This window comes from Ursus arctos, unplaced genomic scaffold (assembly GCF_023065955.2).
Source record: "Ursus arctos isolate Adak ecotype North America unplaced genomic scaffold, UrsArc2.0 scaffold_22, whole genome shotgun sequence".
Lineage (NCBI taxonomy): Eukaryota > Metazoa > Chordata > Mammalia > Carnivora > Ursidae > Ursus > Ursus arctos.
The window spans coordinates 52,403,729-52,419,264 of record NW_026622897.1 but is presented as its reverse complement, the minus strand read 5'-3'; the positions used below and the strand labels follow the sequence as shown (position 1 = coordinate 52,419,264).

At 36.7% G+C, this 15,536-nt stretch overlaps 1 protein-coding gene across 3 annotated transcripts in view; it reads left to right on the top strand.

Moving 5' to 3' along the window:
• UVRAG (UV radiation resistance associated) overlaps positions 1-15,536 on the top strand; it is a 295,641-nt gene that overhangs the window by 170,438 nt on the left and 109,667 nt on the right. For all 3 annotated transcript variants that reach the window (XM_026518125.4, XM_057317031.1, XM_057317030.1), the window contains one exon: positions 5,195-5,360. In XM_026518125.4, coding sequence (XP_026373910.2) covers positions 5,195-5,360 — 166 coding nt within the window. The remainder of the gene's footprint in view (positions 1-5,194; positions 5,361-15,536) is intronic.

The following is a 15,536-nucleotide window of genomic DNA, read 5'->3' as shown; positions in this document are numbered from 1 at the left end:
AAGGGGGATGACATGAACTGATTTATGTTTTTAAAAGTCACTCTGCCTGCTAAATACAGAATGATCTGCAGGGAGGCAGTAAGGGAAGCAAGGATATCCGTATTGGTGATGGTCACCTTACTCCACTCTGAGATGTTTCTTAATTCTATTTTTGTTTTACATGAAGTGTTTTGTTTCCTAGTTTTTCATAGCTTTTGTTAGCCCTCGATTCTTAGTACGTCCACCAAACTGAATGTATTTTTCCTAGCCTTTAAAAAATTAGTTTAACTTTTTTGGTGCAGTTGCTGAAAAATGAAATGGGAGATGAAATGAAACAAATGTGTAGTTTTACTCGAAGGCCCTGTTCACTCCCTATGACGCCCAACAATCAGAAATCTTAAGAAGCACATGTGATCGTGTTAGACTTTAAAATCTTAGGTTAGCACTCTGCAAGGCACTTCCGTATACTCAGTTCACTGAGTGCCTTGTGTGTATCACCTGCCGGCCAGGTGCCGAGAGTGCGCAAAGATGTGTAGGACATTGATCCTCAGGGAGATTTCAGTCCCGGTGAGGCCGTTAAACTTGTAATCAAAGCCATCAAGACATACTTATTGATTTCATACTCCGTGTCAGGCACTTTGAAGTTTATACCAGGGACACAAGATTCAAAGAAGTGGAAATAATCAGTGCCATCAGAAGGGGAGCAGGAAAACCTTTACAGAGAAGATGGTGCCTGAGGTGTCTTATAAGATGAAATAGTGTTCCCATGTTGAAAGAAGAGGAAGAGGACATTTTAGATTGGGCGAGTAGAGAAATACGGTAACATGGAAACATCATGCATGGTGCTTCTTGTTTATTTAATTCTCATAACTGTGAGAATGGATTCCTTCTGTGAGAGAAAGAATTATACTCAATTTTCTTAAGACAAGAAAATTGAAGCTCAGAGAGATTAGTTAATTTTTCCAGAGACTCATACTGGCCAGTGGCAGAGCTAAAGTCATTTCTGGTCAGCCTGATTTTAAGATCCATATTATTTCTGTCACGATGCAGTTTGTGTCCTTGTTTTCAATAAAACCTCTTCCAAACTTCTGACAACTTTTTAGTGTTCTGTCACAGCTGCATTCCCGGTCCTTCCCTAGTAAGGAACTCCAGACTGGTTATTCTGTGATATTCACGAGACTTTGCTGGGCCCGACTTTCCATTGCTTGGGTTGACACTGTCTGGGAAACTCTACTGTAGAGGCCCAACCTTTATTGTGCTTTTTTAAATGGGTAAGTTACTGGTAGAGTATGCCAAAGAGGCCTGGACACGATGGGAGAAAGTTGTCTACTGAAGGGTATTCACTTGAGTTCCATTGACTGAGACATTTCTCGTAAAAAAAATTGTTTGTGTGTGTTTTTAAGTAATCCATAACACAAGAGCCTTTTGTGGTAATGAGACCCAGATTTCCTTCTGTGTCTGTATCCCTTTATGCAGGCATGATTTCTTGGAAAGGAGAGACCATATGTCAAACAGTGTCTCATTGAGAACATGGAATGATTCCATAGATGCTGTGGCAGTGATTAGAGTCTTAAATATTTTGTCCTGTCTGGATCAGTGGGTGCTTGGTTCCTTAACAAATCAGCTGCCTCAGTGATTGGGAAGGCAGGATGGTAAGAGCCTTCAGATCACTTATTGTACTTGGATGCATTTGAATATTAATAGTTTGTCCGGCATATAAGTCGAAGGGGCATTTGAATTAATTTTTAATATTGTCATGGCCATTGTGGGTTGATGGTATTTATTATCATAAAAATTACATAAAAGCTGCTACTCTGAATAACTACCCTACATTTAAAAAACAAATCAGAAATAATTATTATCAGGAAACTGCAGATTTTTGTTTTGTTCTTAAGCCCCTGAAAACATTGTTTAAATTAGGATCTTTTTCACACACCTGAGTCTTACAGTTTATTTCTGTTCCTCCCTGAATCCTTCCACTCCTCCCCCCCAACTTTTTCTCACCAACAAACCTATCATCTGTAACCTTTCTAACCCTCAGAGCAACATAAGGAACACAAACCTCTGCTCTGCATTAGGTGTTAGGGACGTCATTAATGCTTACTGGAAAAGCACACCCCAGAGAGCCAGGTTTTGGCTTTGGCAGGTAAAAAGTCTTTTAGATCTTGGAATGCTGGAAACCTTAAACCTTTTGGTTTTTTAGCTAAAGTGATTGGCAACAGAAAGTGACATCTGAGGTTCGTGGCCAGCAATAGCCATAATTAACCACATGAGCTCACATTTTCCCACTGGAGGTTCAGTGGTCTTGGGGTGATGAAAGTGACTTCCCTACCAGGAGGTGGTTTTCCTTTTGAGGGTATTGGAATACCCTTGGGCCCTGTAATGCCTCACCCGTGGTCCTTTTAAAATGCTTTTTAATATAAAGCTTCAATATTGGAAATCCGACACCATGGTGTTTAACAGTGAGGCTGTGCCTGAGCGCTGTGGCCTGGAATGGGAAACAAACTAGGGTTTTTAATAGGTGGAGCAGGGAATCTTGTGGTAGAAACAATGGTGAGTGCAAATAACCAGAATCAAAGTTGGTTTCCAGTATTACCCAGTTTCCAGGTTCTGATGTTTCTGTTTGGATTTTTATTTCCATGTGTAGGCTTCTCTCAGAGATGCCTTTTTATCTTAAATTTAAGCAAAATTGTTTTGATCGTTGAAGAGAGGTGATGTTAGTAGACTAGTTTTTGTTCTTTTAATAGATATGTGGATGTGGTCTCAAGATTTGCAAATGCAATTCCTTAGTATTAAGCTTTTAGAAATATGGAAAAATGTAGATGCTTGCATGTTTAGCATTGGATAGGTTTTTTTGTAAGCATTCATAATTTGCATTTGACCTTTTTGGGAGGCTAATTAAGAGGCCTTCTCCTGCTTTCCAAAAGTTTGCAGATTCTTTTCTGTCTAGCCACATAGGCAAGGAAAACTTTAGTGTAAAGCACATACAGGAAAGGCCAAACAGTGTAGCATTATCCTTCATCACTGTAAATCGTCTTCTTCTTCTCCTCTCCCTTCAAAAGAAGGTTCTTAAAGACCCAGTCCTTTTACTGATAGGAATATTTCAAATTCCATAAGCCCTATCCTCTATGAAAAGCAGGAGATGCAGGATTCAGCGACCTCTGATGGAACTCACTTTCCCAGCCCTTACTTCAGGGATATATATTTTGGGGGGCAGAGGTGTATTTACAACTCCCTCTTATCCCATCATTCATGGATTTTACCTATATGGTTCTGAGCAAGTTACTTATACCACCTAAATCTCGTTTTTCTCATCTCTAAATTGGTAGCATCAGACTCAGTGATTTCTAAGGTTTTTCCTAGCTCTAATGTTATATAATGATTAAATTATAATGTAATGAATTTATAGTGTAGTGTAATGTAATTTTAGTCTGTAAGGTCATGTGATAATACAGACTTCAAAAGAAGTAAAGTATTATAGTACACAAGGTACTTGGGTGGGACAAGAGGACATGGTCTCTAAGAACAGTTAGGATTCTTGTCAGAGCATGACTGAGTAGTCAGTTGAAATAAATGCTGTTTCTTCCTTTTTTTTTTTTTTTTTAATCAGTTTGGTTTGAGAGAACATCAAACATTAGTTTGAGAAGCCCATTCTCAGTCTAGCATGGTACAAGTCACTGGGAGCTCTGTATTCTTTGCCCTTACAAGAAAAGTGTGAAGAAACTGAAGTAATACATGTGTGTCATCTGCTTGGTACATTCTAGGTTCCCAAGTTAAGGAATTGTTATGTGTTCCACAATAAACTTCTGAGACAGTATGGTAGAGTGCTTAAGGACAGAGGCGTTGGTGTCAGGCCAACCTATATTGTATTACTGTATTACTTGAGACAGATTCCTTAACTTCTTTGACCCTTAGTTTCTTCATCTATGAAGTGAATGAAATAGCATATAAAAAGGTGCCCAGTTTAGTAATTGTTGATGAATTAATGACTGCCGTAAATAAAGTACTATAGTCCGTTCCTGGCAGAAGAGAAGTATACAATGAAAGTTACCTGTTTTTATAGTATAATCAACGAGAAACCAAGAATCTGCCATGGTCGTCAGTGGTGGAGAATGAACTGATGAATAGATGACTATAGGGACATTCCTACAACAAGAAGGTAGTACTTAGATAACTAAGTGTAAATATTAAAAAGTGAAAAACATTTCTAATAATTGAAGTTAAGATACCCTTAGAAATCAGGAAGCACTCAGGCCAAAGATATCTCAATTATTTCAGTTTTTCTCTAGCCAGAGATTGTCTAGATTATATGTCAAATCTTTCAGAGTGTGTGAATGTGAACTTTTAAAAGTATTTTGGGAATGCTGTATACCAAACAGTTACTTTTTTCTTCCTCCTGGGGCAGGCTTAAAACGTTTTGTTGTATTACTCTGTTCTGAGTACCTGATGATTATTATCACTTGGTAGGTAGTAGCAGAAATCTAGATGGTGAGTTAAAAAGGTAATTATCTGTGACTTCTTAAAAGATAGATGCTTATGTTTGGCTGTAGGGTACATACATTTTTCCCCCAACAGTTGCTTCCACCTAAATTGCATAAATAGGATATATATTAATTGTGGTTTTTGACATTTTACTTTTACTATTTAAAATATTTTTTCCCTATCCTATTTCAGATTTCACAGTCTTATTTTTGCAACGCTATCTTTATGGATATTAAGAACATACCCCATAAGAATGCATTGTGCTTTTTCACTTCACCTTCAACTTAATTTGTACAATAGTAAACAGTACAACTATATTGGTTATAATGAGTAAAATATATAATGCTCGTATATGCATTATGATTAAACCTCTGAAACTAATTTTCACATTGTATGATAGACTAGGTATTATCTCTGCCTTTAAAAAGAAATGCCGGGAAGGAAAGAAAGTAATGGATATTTGAGTGTCCTAAGGACTCTTTCTTAAGATACATATGGGATATTAATCTCATCACAGTAATTATTGAGCAATCGTTTTAAATATAGTGGATGAGAAATTTCAAGTCTTGTTAATATGTTTAGATTTGTATAAAATTCATGTAATTTAGATGTGATTAATATTTTATTTACCAGTTATTTCTTATAACATCTCTTGAAATTGATTATTATGATCTCGTAGCTACATTTATAAGGTAAATAGTTGTTTTCTTTTTCTCTGCTTTTGAATTTACAGCAAAAGATGATGGAAGCATTGCTGTTGCCCTGGGTTACACAGCACATTTGGTCTCCATGATTTCCTTTTTCTTACAAGTGCCCCTAAGATATCCTATAATTCATAAGGGATCTAGATCAACAATCAAAGATAATATCAATGATAAGCTGACTGAAAAGGAGAGAGAGTAAGTATCTTTTTTTTATATACTTTTAACACAAGCCAGTTTGAAACATGGAGTATATTAAAAATATGAAATGTGACCTAGATTGTGGTGATTTTTGTATATCCTTTGTAAAGTGCTCCATTTCTTTTAAATAGAATGTGGTTATTCATTTAGATTATAAAAGATCAAATCCTATACTTCTTAAAATTGTTAATGATAGCAAGGTTGACTCCTTTAAGTTTAATTTGCTTTTGTGAGAAACAAGTATTATATACTCTGCAGATATTCATGTAGTACCTGGTCCCTGCTAGTCACCAAGTGAAATGATTAAAGATTTGTCAGACAAGCAAGAAAAGCATAAAAGACTGAGCAGCAGGTTGTACGTGTCTGAAAAGTCGTTAGTGAACTGGAAGAAGGGTCAGTAGAAAATATATTGACCAAAGCACAAAGAACAAAAAAGATGGATTATATAGAAAAGTGCTAGACTTATGTAGGACCCAATAAAAAGGTCTAAGATACGTATAATTGGGATCACAAAGAGGGAGAAGAAAGTACATGGGGCAAATGCAATATTTTAAGAGGTAATGACAGAATTTTTCAAATTTGATGAAACACATTAAGCTACAAATTCTAGAAGCATTAAATACAACCCAAAATAAACACAAAGCAAACATACTTAGGGAAATTATAGTAAAATAGCTGAAAACCAAAGATAAAGTGAAAATATTAAAAGTACCTAGAAAAAAAAGACAGATTAGCATCAAAAGAGCATTAATAAGACTGAAAGCTAATTTCTCAATAGACTCTTTAGGAACCATAAAGGTGATGCAGTGACGTTTTAAAAGTACTATAAAACAGGGGCGCCTGGGTGGCACAGTCAGTTAAGCATCCAACTCTTGACTTTGGCTCAGGTCATGATCTCAGGGTCATGAGATGGAGCCCAGCATCAGGCTCCATGTTCAATGCAGAGTCTGCTTGGGTTTCTCTCTCCCTCTCCCTCTTCACTTCCCACCACCCCTCAAATAAATAAACAAATCTTTTTTAAAAAGGTACTATAAAACAATACTGTCAACTTAGATTTCTATACTCAGTAAATATATCCTTCAAATTAAAGGCTAAATACAAGTCATTTCAGACCATCAAAACTGAGAAAATGCATCCCAGCAGACCTATACTAAGGGAAATACTAAAGGCAGACTAAAAATAAACATAGCACAGAAATATGGAAATATTTGCAGGAAGGAAAAAAGACAATAAAAGGGGCAATTGTGTGGGATGCCTGGTGGCTTGGTTAGTTAAGAGTCTGCCTTCAGCTCAGGTCATGGTCCCAGGGTCCTGGGATCAAGTCCCACATTGGGCTCCTTGCTCAGCAGGGAGCCTGCTTCTCCCTCTGCCTGCTGCTCCCCCTGCTTGTGCTCTCTCTCTGACAAATAAATAAACAAAATCTTTAACCAAAAAAAAAAAAAAAGAAAAGAAAAAGAAAGAAAGAAAAAGAAAAAAAGGGTAAGTATGAGTTTATCTAAATTAATTTTGACTATAAAACAAATGGTAGGGTCATAAAATATGAAATACATATACATAAAATATATATGGAATTATAATGCGTGACTAACACAAAAGTTGGGAAGTGGAAATGAAGTTAAAGTATTCCAAGATCCTAGCATTGTCTGGAAAAGGGTAAAGATACTGCTTTATAGTAGACTACTAAATCAAGGATGCATGTCATAATCTCGTAACCACTAAAAGAATTGTTGGGTACAAGCAAAAAATTAAAAGAGGGTATAAATAGAAAAAATTTTTTTAATACTTTATCAATCCAAAACAAGGCAAGAAAAGAAAGGAAAATGAACATTAAACAAGTGGGGCAAATAGTAAATTTGTACTTATGAACCAAACTTGTTCTGCACTTACATTAAATGTAAATGTTATTAATATACTATTTAAAAATAAAGATTATCGGGCTGAATATGAAACTACACTTATCCTGCTTGCAAGAGATACCTCAAATATAAGGATACAGAAATATTGAAAATATAAGAGTGAAAAAGATATATTATGCAAATATCCATATGAGAGCTAAGATAACTACACTAATATCAGACAAAATGAAGTTTAAGGCAATTTTTAAAAACAGGGTATTTTATTTTAATGCTGTCAGTTAAACACACACACACACGCACACACACCTAAAAGTATGACTTCAAATATATAGACAAAAATTCATGGAATTACAAGGAAATCACAATCATAGCAGAGGACTTTATTTTTTATTTTTTAAAGATTTTATTTATTTATTTGACAGAGAGAGAGACAGCCAGCGAGAGAGGGAACACAAGCAGGGGGAGTGGGAGAGGAAGAAGCAGGCTCCCAGTGGAGGAGCCTGATGGGGGCTCGATCCCAGAACCCTGGGATCACGCCATGAGCCGAATGCAGATGCTTAACGACTGTGCCACCCAGGTGCCCACATAGCAGAGGACTTTAAATTTTTTTACTAGTATTAGAAAAAACAGATAAAACAATCAGAATCTAAAAGACTTGAACAGTGCAATGAAGTAGACCTGAGTTACGGGTAAAGATTATTGCACCAACAGCTATAGAATATACATTCTTTTTCTTTTTTTCATTATTATTATGTTCAGTTAGCCAACATATAGTACATCATTAGTTTTTGATGTAGTATTCAATGGTTCCTTATTTGCGTATAACACCAAGTACATCCTTTTTTAAGTATGTGTGAGATATTTACCAAAATTGATTATGCTGGGCCTCAACAAATTTCAAGAGATTGAAGTAATTTACAGTATGTTTACTGCTCACAGTGGAATTTAGGAGAGATCAATAATGAAATCCCCAAATGTGTAGGTATTAAACCATGGACTTCTGTAAAATCTATAGGTCAAAGAAGAAACTATAAAGGAAGTTTGCAATTATTTTGAACTAAATGACAAGAGAATATAGTATATGAAAGCTTATAAGGAGCAGCTTAATCTGTGCCCAGAGGGAAATTGATTTCCTTAAATGCTTGTATTAGAAAAAAAGAAAGATTACGAATCATTCATCTAATCTCCTTTTGAAGCCCCTAGAGAAAGAAGAGTTCATTAAACCCTAAGAAATTAGAAGGAAGGAAGGAAAGGTAAGAGCAGAAATTAGATGGACAACTGAACAATGGAAAAAAAAATGCAGGCAAAACTTCTAGCCTTTGGGATGCCTGGGTGGCTCAGTCCGTTAAGCATCTGCCTTCGGCTCAGGTCATGATCCCAGGGTCCTGGGATTGAGTTCCGCATTGGGCTCCTTGTTCAGCAGGGAGCCTGCTTCTTCCTCTGCCTGACACCCCCCCTGCTTATGCACACACTCTCTCTCTGGCATATAAATAAATAAAATCTTTATTTTAAGAAGGAAAAAGTTCTGGCCTTTGAAACAACTAGAAAATGGATAAGCCCTTAGCAGGACTAACTTAGAAAGAGGAGACAGGCAAAACAACTAGTATAAGTAAAGAAAAAAAAGACGTTGCTACAGATACATAGACATTAAAAGATAAAATCTTAGGAACAGCATTATATTCAAATGCAGTTGGCTACATTTCTAGAAAAACACAACTTTCCAAAACTGATATGTGAATGATGGAGTTTAGAAAACACTGCACTTGGCTGAAGGGGAGTGGATATAGATGATTCTAGGTCAGTTATTCTCAACACTGGCTGCACATTATTGTCATCTGGGGAGCCTTTAAAAATGAGCTCCTGACCCCCAGATTCCTGGCCTCTTCCCCAGAAATTCTGATTCAGTTAACAGGGCCCAGACATGAGGTTGTTTTTTTTTTTTTTTTAAAGCTCCTGAAGTGATTTTAATGTGCAGTCAGGTGTGAGAACCGCTGTTCTAGATTGGGAGAATATTGTGTTCATGGGAATGAAGAAATGAAACATCCTCCACCATATTTAGGAAACTGCAAGAGGAGAGGCAGAAAAGGTAGGCACCAAATGAAAGAATTTAGTACTGTATCTGGTAGGACAGCGACCCTCAGCTTGTAAATAGAGGGCAGGGGGCACATGTGTAGTTTAAATCAGTGCCTTTTAAAACCATTGATTCATTGATAGCCGAAGTATTATTTTCAGTTTCAGAAACATATAAAGAGATCCTGAAACGTATTATGTTTGACAAAAGGGGACGTAGGTGTGTTTTGTTTTCTCTTTTTAAAAAATTGATGTGAAATTCACACAAGATTAACTTTTTTAAAGTGTACAGTTCAGTGGCATTTGGTATATTTGCAGTGTTGTGCAACCACCGCCTCTGTCTAGTTCCAAAACACATCATGACCCCAAAAGAAAACCCTGTACTCATTAAGCAGTCACTCCCTATTCTTCCCCCACCCAATCCCCCCCTTCCCCCAGCCCCCGGGAGTGACCCATCTGCTTTCTGTCTCTGTAGCTTTACCTATTCTGGATATTCCATATAAATGGAATCTAGAACATGTGACCTTTTGTTTAAGGTTTCTTTCACTTAGCCTGTGTTTTCAGGGGGTATCCATGTTGTAGCATAATCATTATTTCATTCACTTTTACGGCCGAATAATATTCCATTGAATGTAGATACCACATTTTTTCCATCCATTTATCTGTTGACAGACATTTGGGTTATTTCTACCTCCGGCAGTTGTGAATAGTGCCGCTATGAGCATTCATGTACAAGTATTTGAGTACCCATTTTCAGTTCTTTTGAGTATACATCTTGGAGTAGAATTGCTGGGTCGTATGGTAGTTCTATGGTAAACTCTTTGAGGAACCACCAGATTGTTTTCTACAGCTTTACATTTCCTGGTGTGAAGTGGAATATCATTGTAATTTTCATTTGTATTTCCGTGATGACTAATGATGTTGAGCATCTTTTCGTGTCCTTGCTGCCATTTGTTTATCTTCTTTGGAGAAATATCTGTTCAAGTCTTCTGCCTGTTTTTTAATTGGATCATTCTTTTTTTTTATTGTTGAGCAGTAAGACTTCTTTATGTATTCTGGATACCAGATCCTTATCAGATATATCAATGGTAAATATTTTCTTCCCATTCTCTGGGTGGTTGTTATAGTTTAAGGCCTAAAACTAAGGTTTCCACTATTTGTGGAAAGAAACCAATCACATCTTCCCACAGGGACCAGTCAGCACTGCCTCCTTTTAATACAAAAAAGTCTGTCTCCCACGGATCCGGGTTGTTTGCTATCTTCCTGTGTGTAACCCCCATGTAACCTTGCATGGCATGTAGTGTCCTCCTGCCCTGGGCTATGAGTATATGTGACTAATAAGCTGCTCTCAGTCTCATCTGTCATTCATTGATTCTCTCTACTGTTTTTTTATTCTCTATTTTATCATCTCCACTCAAATCTATTATTTCCCTCTTTCTGCTAGCTTTGGGTTTTGTTTTCCGTTTCTTTAGATGTAGAGTTAGGTTATTGATATAAAACTTTCTTTTTTTTTTTGAAGATTTTTATTTACTTATTTGGGAGAGAGAAAGTGCCTGTGCACGAGCTGGGGGAAAGGCTGGGGGGGGGGGACAAGCAGATTCCTCACTGACCGCAAAGCCTGACATGGGACTCAATCCCACGATCCCTGAGATAATGGCCTGAACAGAAACCAAGAGTCAGGTGCCCAACCGACTGAGCCACTCAGGCACCCCAAGATCTTTCTTTTTTAATGTCAGTATTTAATTCTCTAAATTCCCACATCCTATTAATTTAGTATGTTGTGTTTTAATTTTCATTCATCTCAAAGTACTAATTCCTTTGTGATTTCTTTATTGACTCATTGGTTGTTTAAGGGAGTTTAGTTTTCACATATATATGAATTTTCTAGTTTTCCTTCAATTATTGATATCTAGTTGCATTCCATTGTGATGGAGAAAATAATTTGTACGATTTCAGTATTTTAACATTTTTATGACTGTTTTGTGGCCTAACATATGATCTGTCTTAGAGAATGTTCCACATGCATTTGAGAAGAATGTGTATTCTACTGTTGTTAGATGCAGTATCCTATATATATAGACCTAACAGATGTTAGGTCTAGTTGGTTTTATAGTATTGTCAGGTCCTCTGTATCTTCACTGATCTTCTGTCTAGATATTTTATCCATTATTGAAAGTGTAGTATTAAATAAACTCTTGAACTGTTATTGTAGGACTGTCTCTTTATTTCTGCCAATATTTGCTTCATATATTTTGGGGCTCTTTTGTTTGGTGCTTCTATTTTTAGTTGTTATTTCTTGATGAATTAACCCTTTCATTGAATTTTTTTACTTTTTTTTTTAAAAAAGATTTTATTTATTTGAGAAAGAGAGAAAGTGTGGAGGGGGGCAGAGGGAAAGGGACAACCAGACCAGACTCCCTGCTGAGGAGAGAGCCTACGTGGAGCTCTCGATCCCAGGACTCCCACATCAGGATCACCACCCGAACAAAAGGCAGATGCTTAACCAACTGAGCCACCCCGGTGCCCCAACCTTTTTTGCTTGTTGTAACAATTTTGACCTAAAGATTGTTTTATCTGCTATTAGTATAGCCACCCCAATTTTCCTTTGGTTACTATATGCATGGAACATCTTTTCCATCTTTTCACTTTGAACATATTTGTATGTTTGGATCTAAAATGAATCTCTTATAAACAGCATATAGTTGGATCATGTTTTTTTAATCTATTCTGCAAATCTCTGCCTTTTGATTGGAGAGTTTAATCTCTTTACATTTAATATAATTATTTGTATGGAAGGACTATTTGTTTTCATATTGCTATTTGTTTTCTGTATTTCTTGTACCTTTTTGTGCTTTATTTTTTCCATTACTGCCCCCCCTTTCTTTGATTCAGCACACATTTTTTATTTGGTATGCCATTTTCTTTTTAGTATGTTTTAAAGATATTTTCTTATTCATTACCCTTGGGATTACAATTAATATCCTATATTTGTAACAGTCCAGTTTGAATTGATAACAACTTAGCTTTAATAGTATATCAAACTCTGCCCCTCTGTATCTCCTGCCTTCCACCTTACGTTGTTATTGTCAGAAATTACATCTTTATACACTGTGTGCCTGTAATACTGTCTTTTTCATTCACCTATGCAGTTACCTTTACTGGAGAGCTCTGTTTTTTTGTACAGCTTTGAGTTTGTCTGATGTCCTTTCATTTCAATATGAAGCCTTCACTTCTTGCTTTTCGTAAGCCTAGCAGTCAGCCAGAGGTGAAAACCTAGGGCCTTCTCAGGTCTTTTCTGAGTATGCATCCTATTCTGGGCATGTAGGTAACTTTTATCTTCCCCAGTATATATGGGCACTTTTGAAAACACTAACTTTTCAAAGAAACTCTACCCAACTTGACCTCCCAGACTTTAGACAGTCTTTTGTATGTCTCAGCCTTGATCTTCTGTACAAGCAGGCTGTGGGATTTGTTTGCCTTATATCTTGAACAATGTCTTCTGCTTTTCACCTCTGAATGAGTAGTTTTGACTACACAAAACCAAGGCAAGCACCTTGCATTAGTACTTCCAAATAGCCCCCGGACACGTTAGGACAGATAAGCATAAAGACAGATAAGCATAAATAGTTTTAGAATAAAGTCTACTTGGCTCCCTTATGCACTGGGGATCAAGGCCTCACAGTGGCAGGCTGCTTTCTTCAAGATCAGTGCGGAGTTGGGGAGGGAGTTAAGGAGAGTGTGAGTAGAAATTCTGTGAAGGTTTCCCCTTGATTTGAGTTTCCTTTTTTGTGATTCAGTGTTCAGCCTGTTGTATACTCTTTTTTTTAAAATTTAATTTAATTAATTAATTTATTTTTTATTTTTTATTTTTTTTATTTATTTATTTTTTTAATGATTTTTTATTATATTATGTTAGTCACCATACAGTACATCCCTGGTATACTCTTGACTTCTTCTAGAGTTTTAGTAAAGTTGATTCTAACAGTTTTTGCTATTAAAAAAAAAATGTTTCTGTGGAGGGACAAGTGTTCAGATCTACCTCCTCCCGTGTTTTTGCTGCAATCATTCCATTCGTTTAATGATGAAAAACATTACTTATAAGGGATGAAGGGACCCATGATTTTAATTAAGCATGACCACATAAGATCACTCTTATAGTTTTGAGAATGGTCACCCCTCCAAACATTCCCTGGCTTCCATATTAAACAAATTAAATATCTCTAGGTTTTTATCAGATTTGTACCTGATGATCAGACTTAAAATATTAGGTATGTCGGGGCACCTGGGTGGCACAGTGGTTAAGCGTCTGCCTTCGGCTCAGGGCGTGATCCCGGCGTTATGGGATCGAGCCCCACATCAGGCTCCTCCGCTGTGAGCCTGCTTCTTCCTCTCCCACTCCCCCTGCTTGTGTTCCCTCTCTCGCTGGCTGTCTCTATCTCTGTCGAATAAATAAATAAAATCTTTAAAAAAAAAATATTAGGTATGTAGGAAAAGCAGTTTGGGAGCTTGAAGGAAGGGTATCCCTCAAAATGATATTCTCACTCCAGATCAGCTGCACACTTTTAATTTGTGAAGGAGCAGCTTAACATGTGGGCAACTCCAAAGAGTATGCCCCAGTGTGAGTAGTAGCAATAATTTGTTTATCAATTAATTTATTTTCCTAACTAGTTTGGGAAGGCCAACTAGGTTCAGGTGACCGTGTTACCTGTTTCTTTGGCAACCGCGAGAAACACAGGAATTGCATTTTTGTGAACTAATTTTTGCATTTTCCCTCTATCTTCCCCCTTTACAAACTGTCTATTGTATTTTATTGATTTTAATATCAATATTTTTGACATTTTGATATAACTAAAAATGAGGTAAATCTTACAATTAATGGCATGCCATATTATGATTGAGAGCATTTATCTTAGTGGTACATAAATTAATGATGCAGTTCACAATTGATGCTGTCTCAGATTTTATAAACTATCAAATATTTTAGGTGGTTTTATGCAGTTTAGTAACGTACTTTGTATCCTTTTTGGAACAACATAGATGTACAAATAGGTATCTAAATGAAAGTAAATTTATCGATTGTTTTTGTTGATTGAATCGATCTCTCAGTTATTCTTAGCCTGGATCACTGAAAGAGCAGATTAGACCTTGTTTTCTTTTCTCCTGAGTGTGTCAGTGTTGATGTAAACCTTTCCAGGTTATTAGATGGAATCAGGTCTTCATGGGAGATGGAAAATAGGAATTGAATGACTCATCGGGTACATTATACTTGTAATCGTCCTAGGAATCCTCAACCTCTGCCCTCTCTGATTATCTGCCTCATCTGGTTATTGGCACATGAGATAGTAGAGTTCAGAGCCCTATTTAGCCAGTTTTGCTGTGCAGGTGGGTGGAGACTAGTTATTTCCTTTGTCTGGCCTTTTTGAAACACAGGTTTGGACTGATGCCTTGACTAAACCATTACTTGTGCACCTGCACACTGTAAAGGGAAACTCTGAAATCTGTGCTGCATTCATTTTGAGGCTCAGACCACAAAACACGAAGGAATGTAACCACCAGAGTCCAGCCACAATGTTCTTTTACCCTTTATTTCTTCTTTCACTGAAGACTGAAAAGTAGGTTTTAAAGTGATTTTTGAAATGAAATGTATTAGTCATTGTTATTGTGCTACTTAACTGTCTGCTAGATGATACATTCCGGGTGGATTACTGAAACAATCGTTGAGCTAGGACATAGCTGGTTAGGGCATATGGCTTTTTCAAGCCCTCAAAAAGTGTCTTAAGGTTTTTGTTTTATTCTCAGAAGGAATGGTATAATTGGCAGGTACTTTTGAAACTTCCTGACCTCTCCAGGACAAGGCTTTTACAAATCTCTAAAAGATGGTTAACTATTTTTCTCTAATGGAATCATTGGAACCTAGAGACATGTTAATGCTGCTTTTCCTATTTCCTTGATTGTTTTGTTCTTATGTTTATGCCTATGGAAGATCTTGACTAAATCCTAAGAGTTGCCTTTTTTACCTGGCAGATTCTGAGTTCTTTTAGAGACAGAAATTTTAGAGTATAAAGAAAGTGTGATGTGTTCAAAAACAGGTAATACTGGGCCCAGATCATAGTCATTGCATGTGGATCTGATGCGCATGAGAGAAGGAATGGTCTGTTTTAATGATCTCACACCTTTTCTGTGACTGAATGCATAAGGCAGTCATATATACTTATATATAAGGAGACTGGCCAGACAGGTGCCAGTC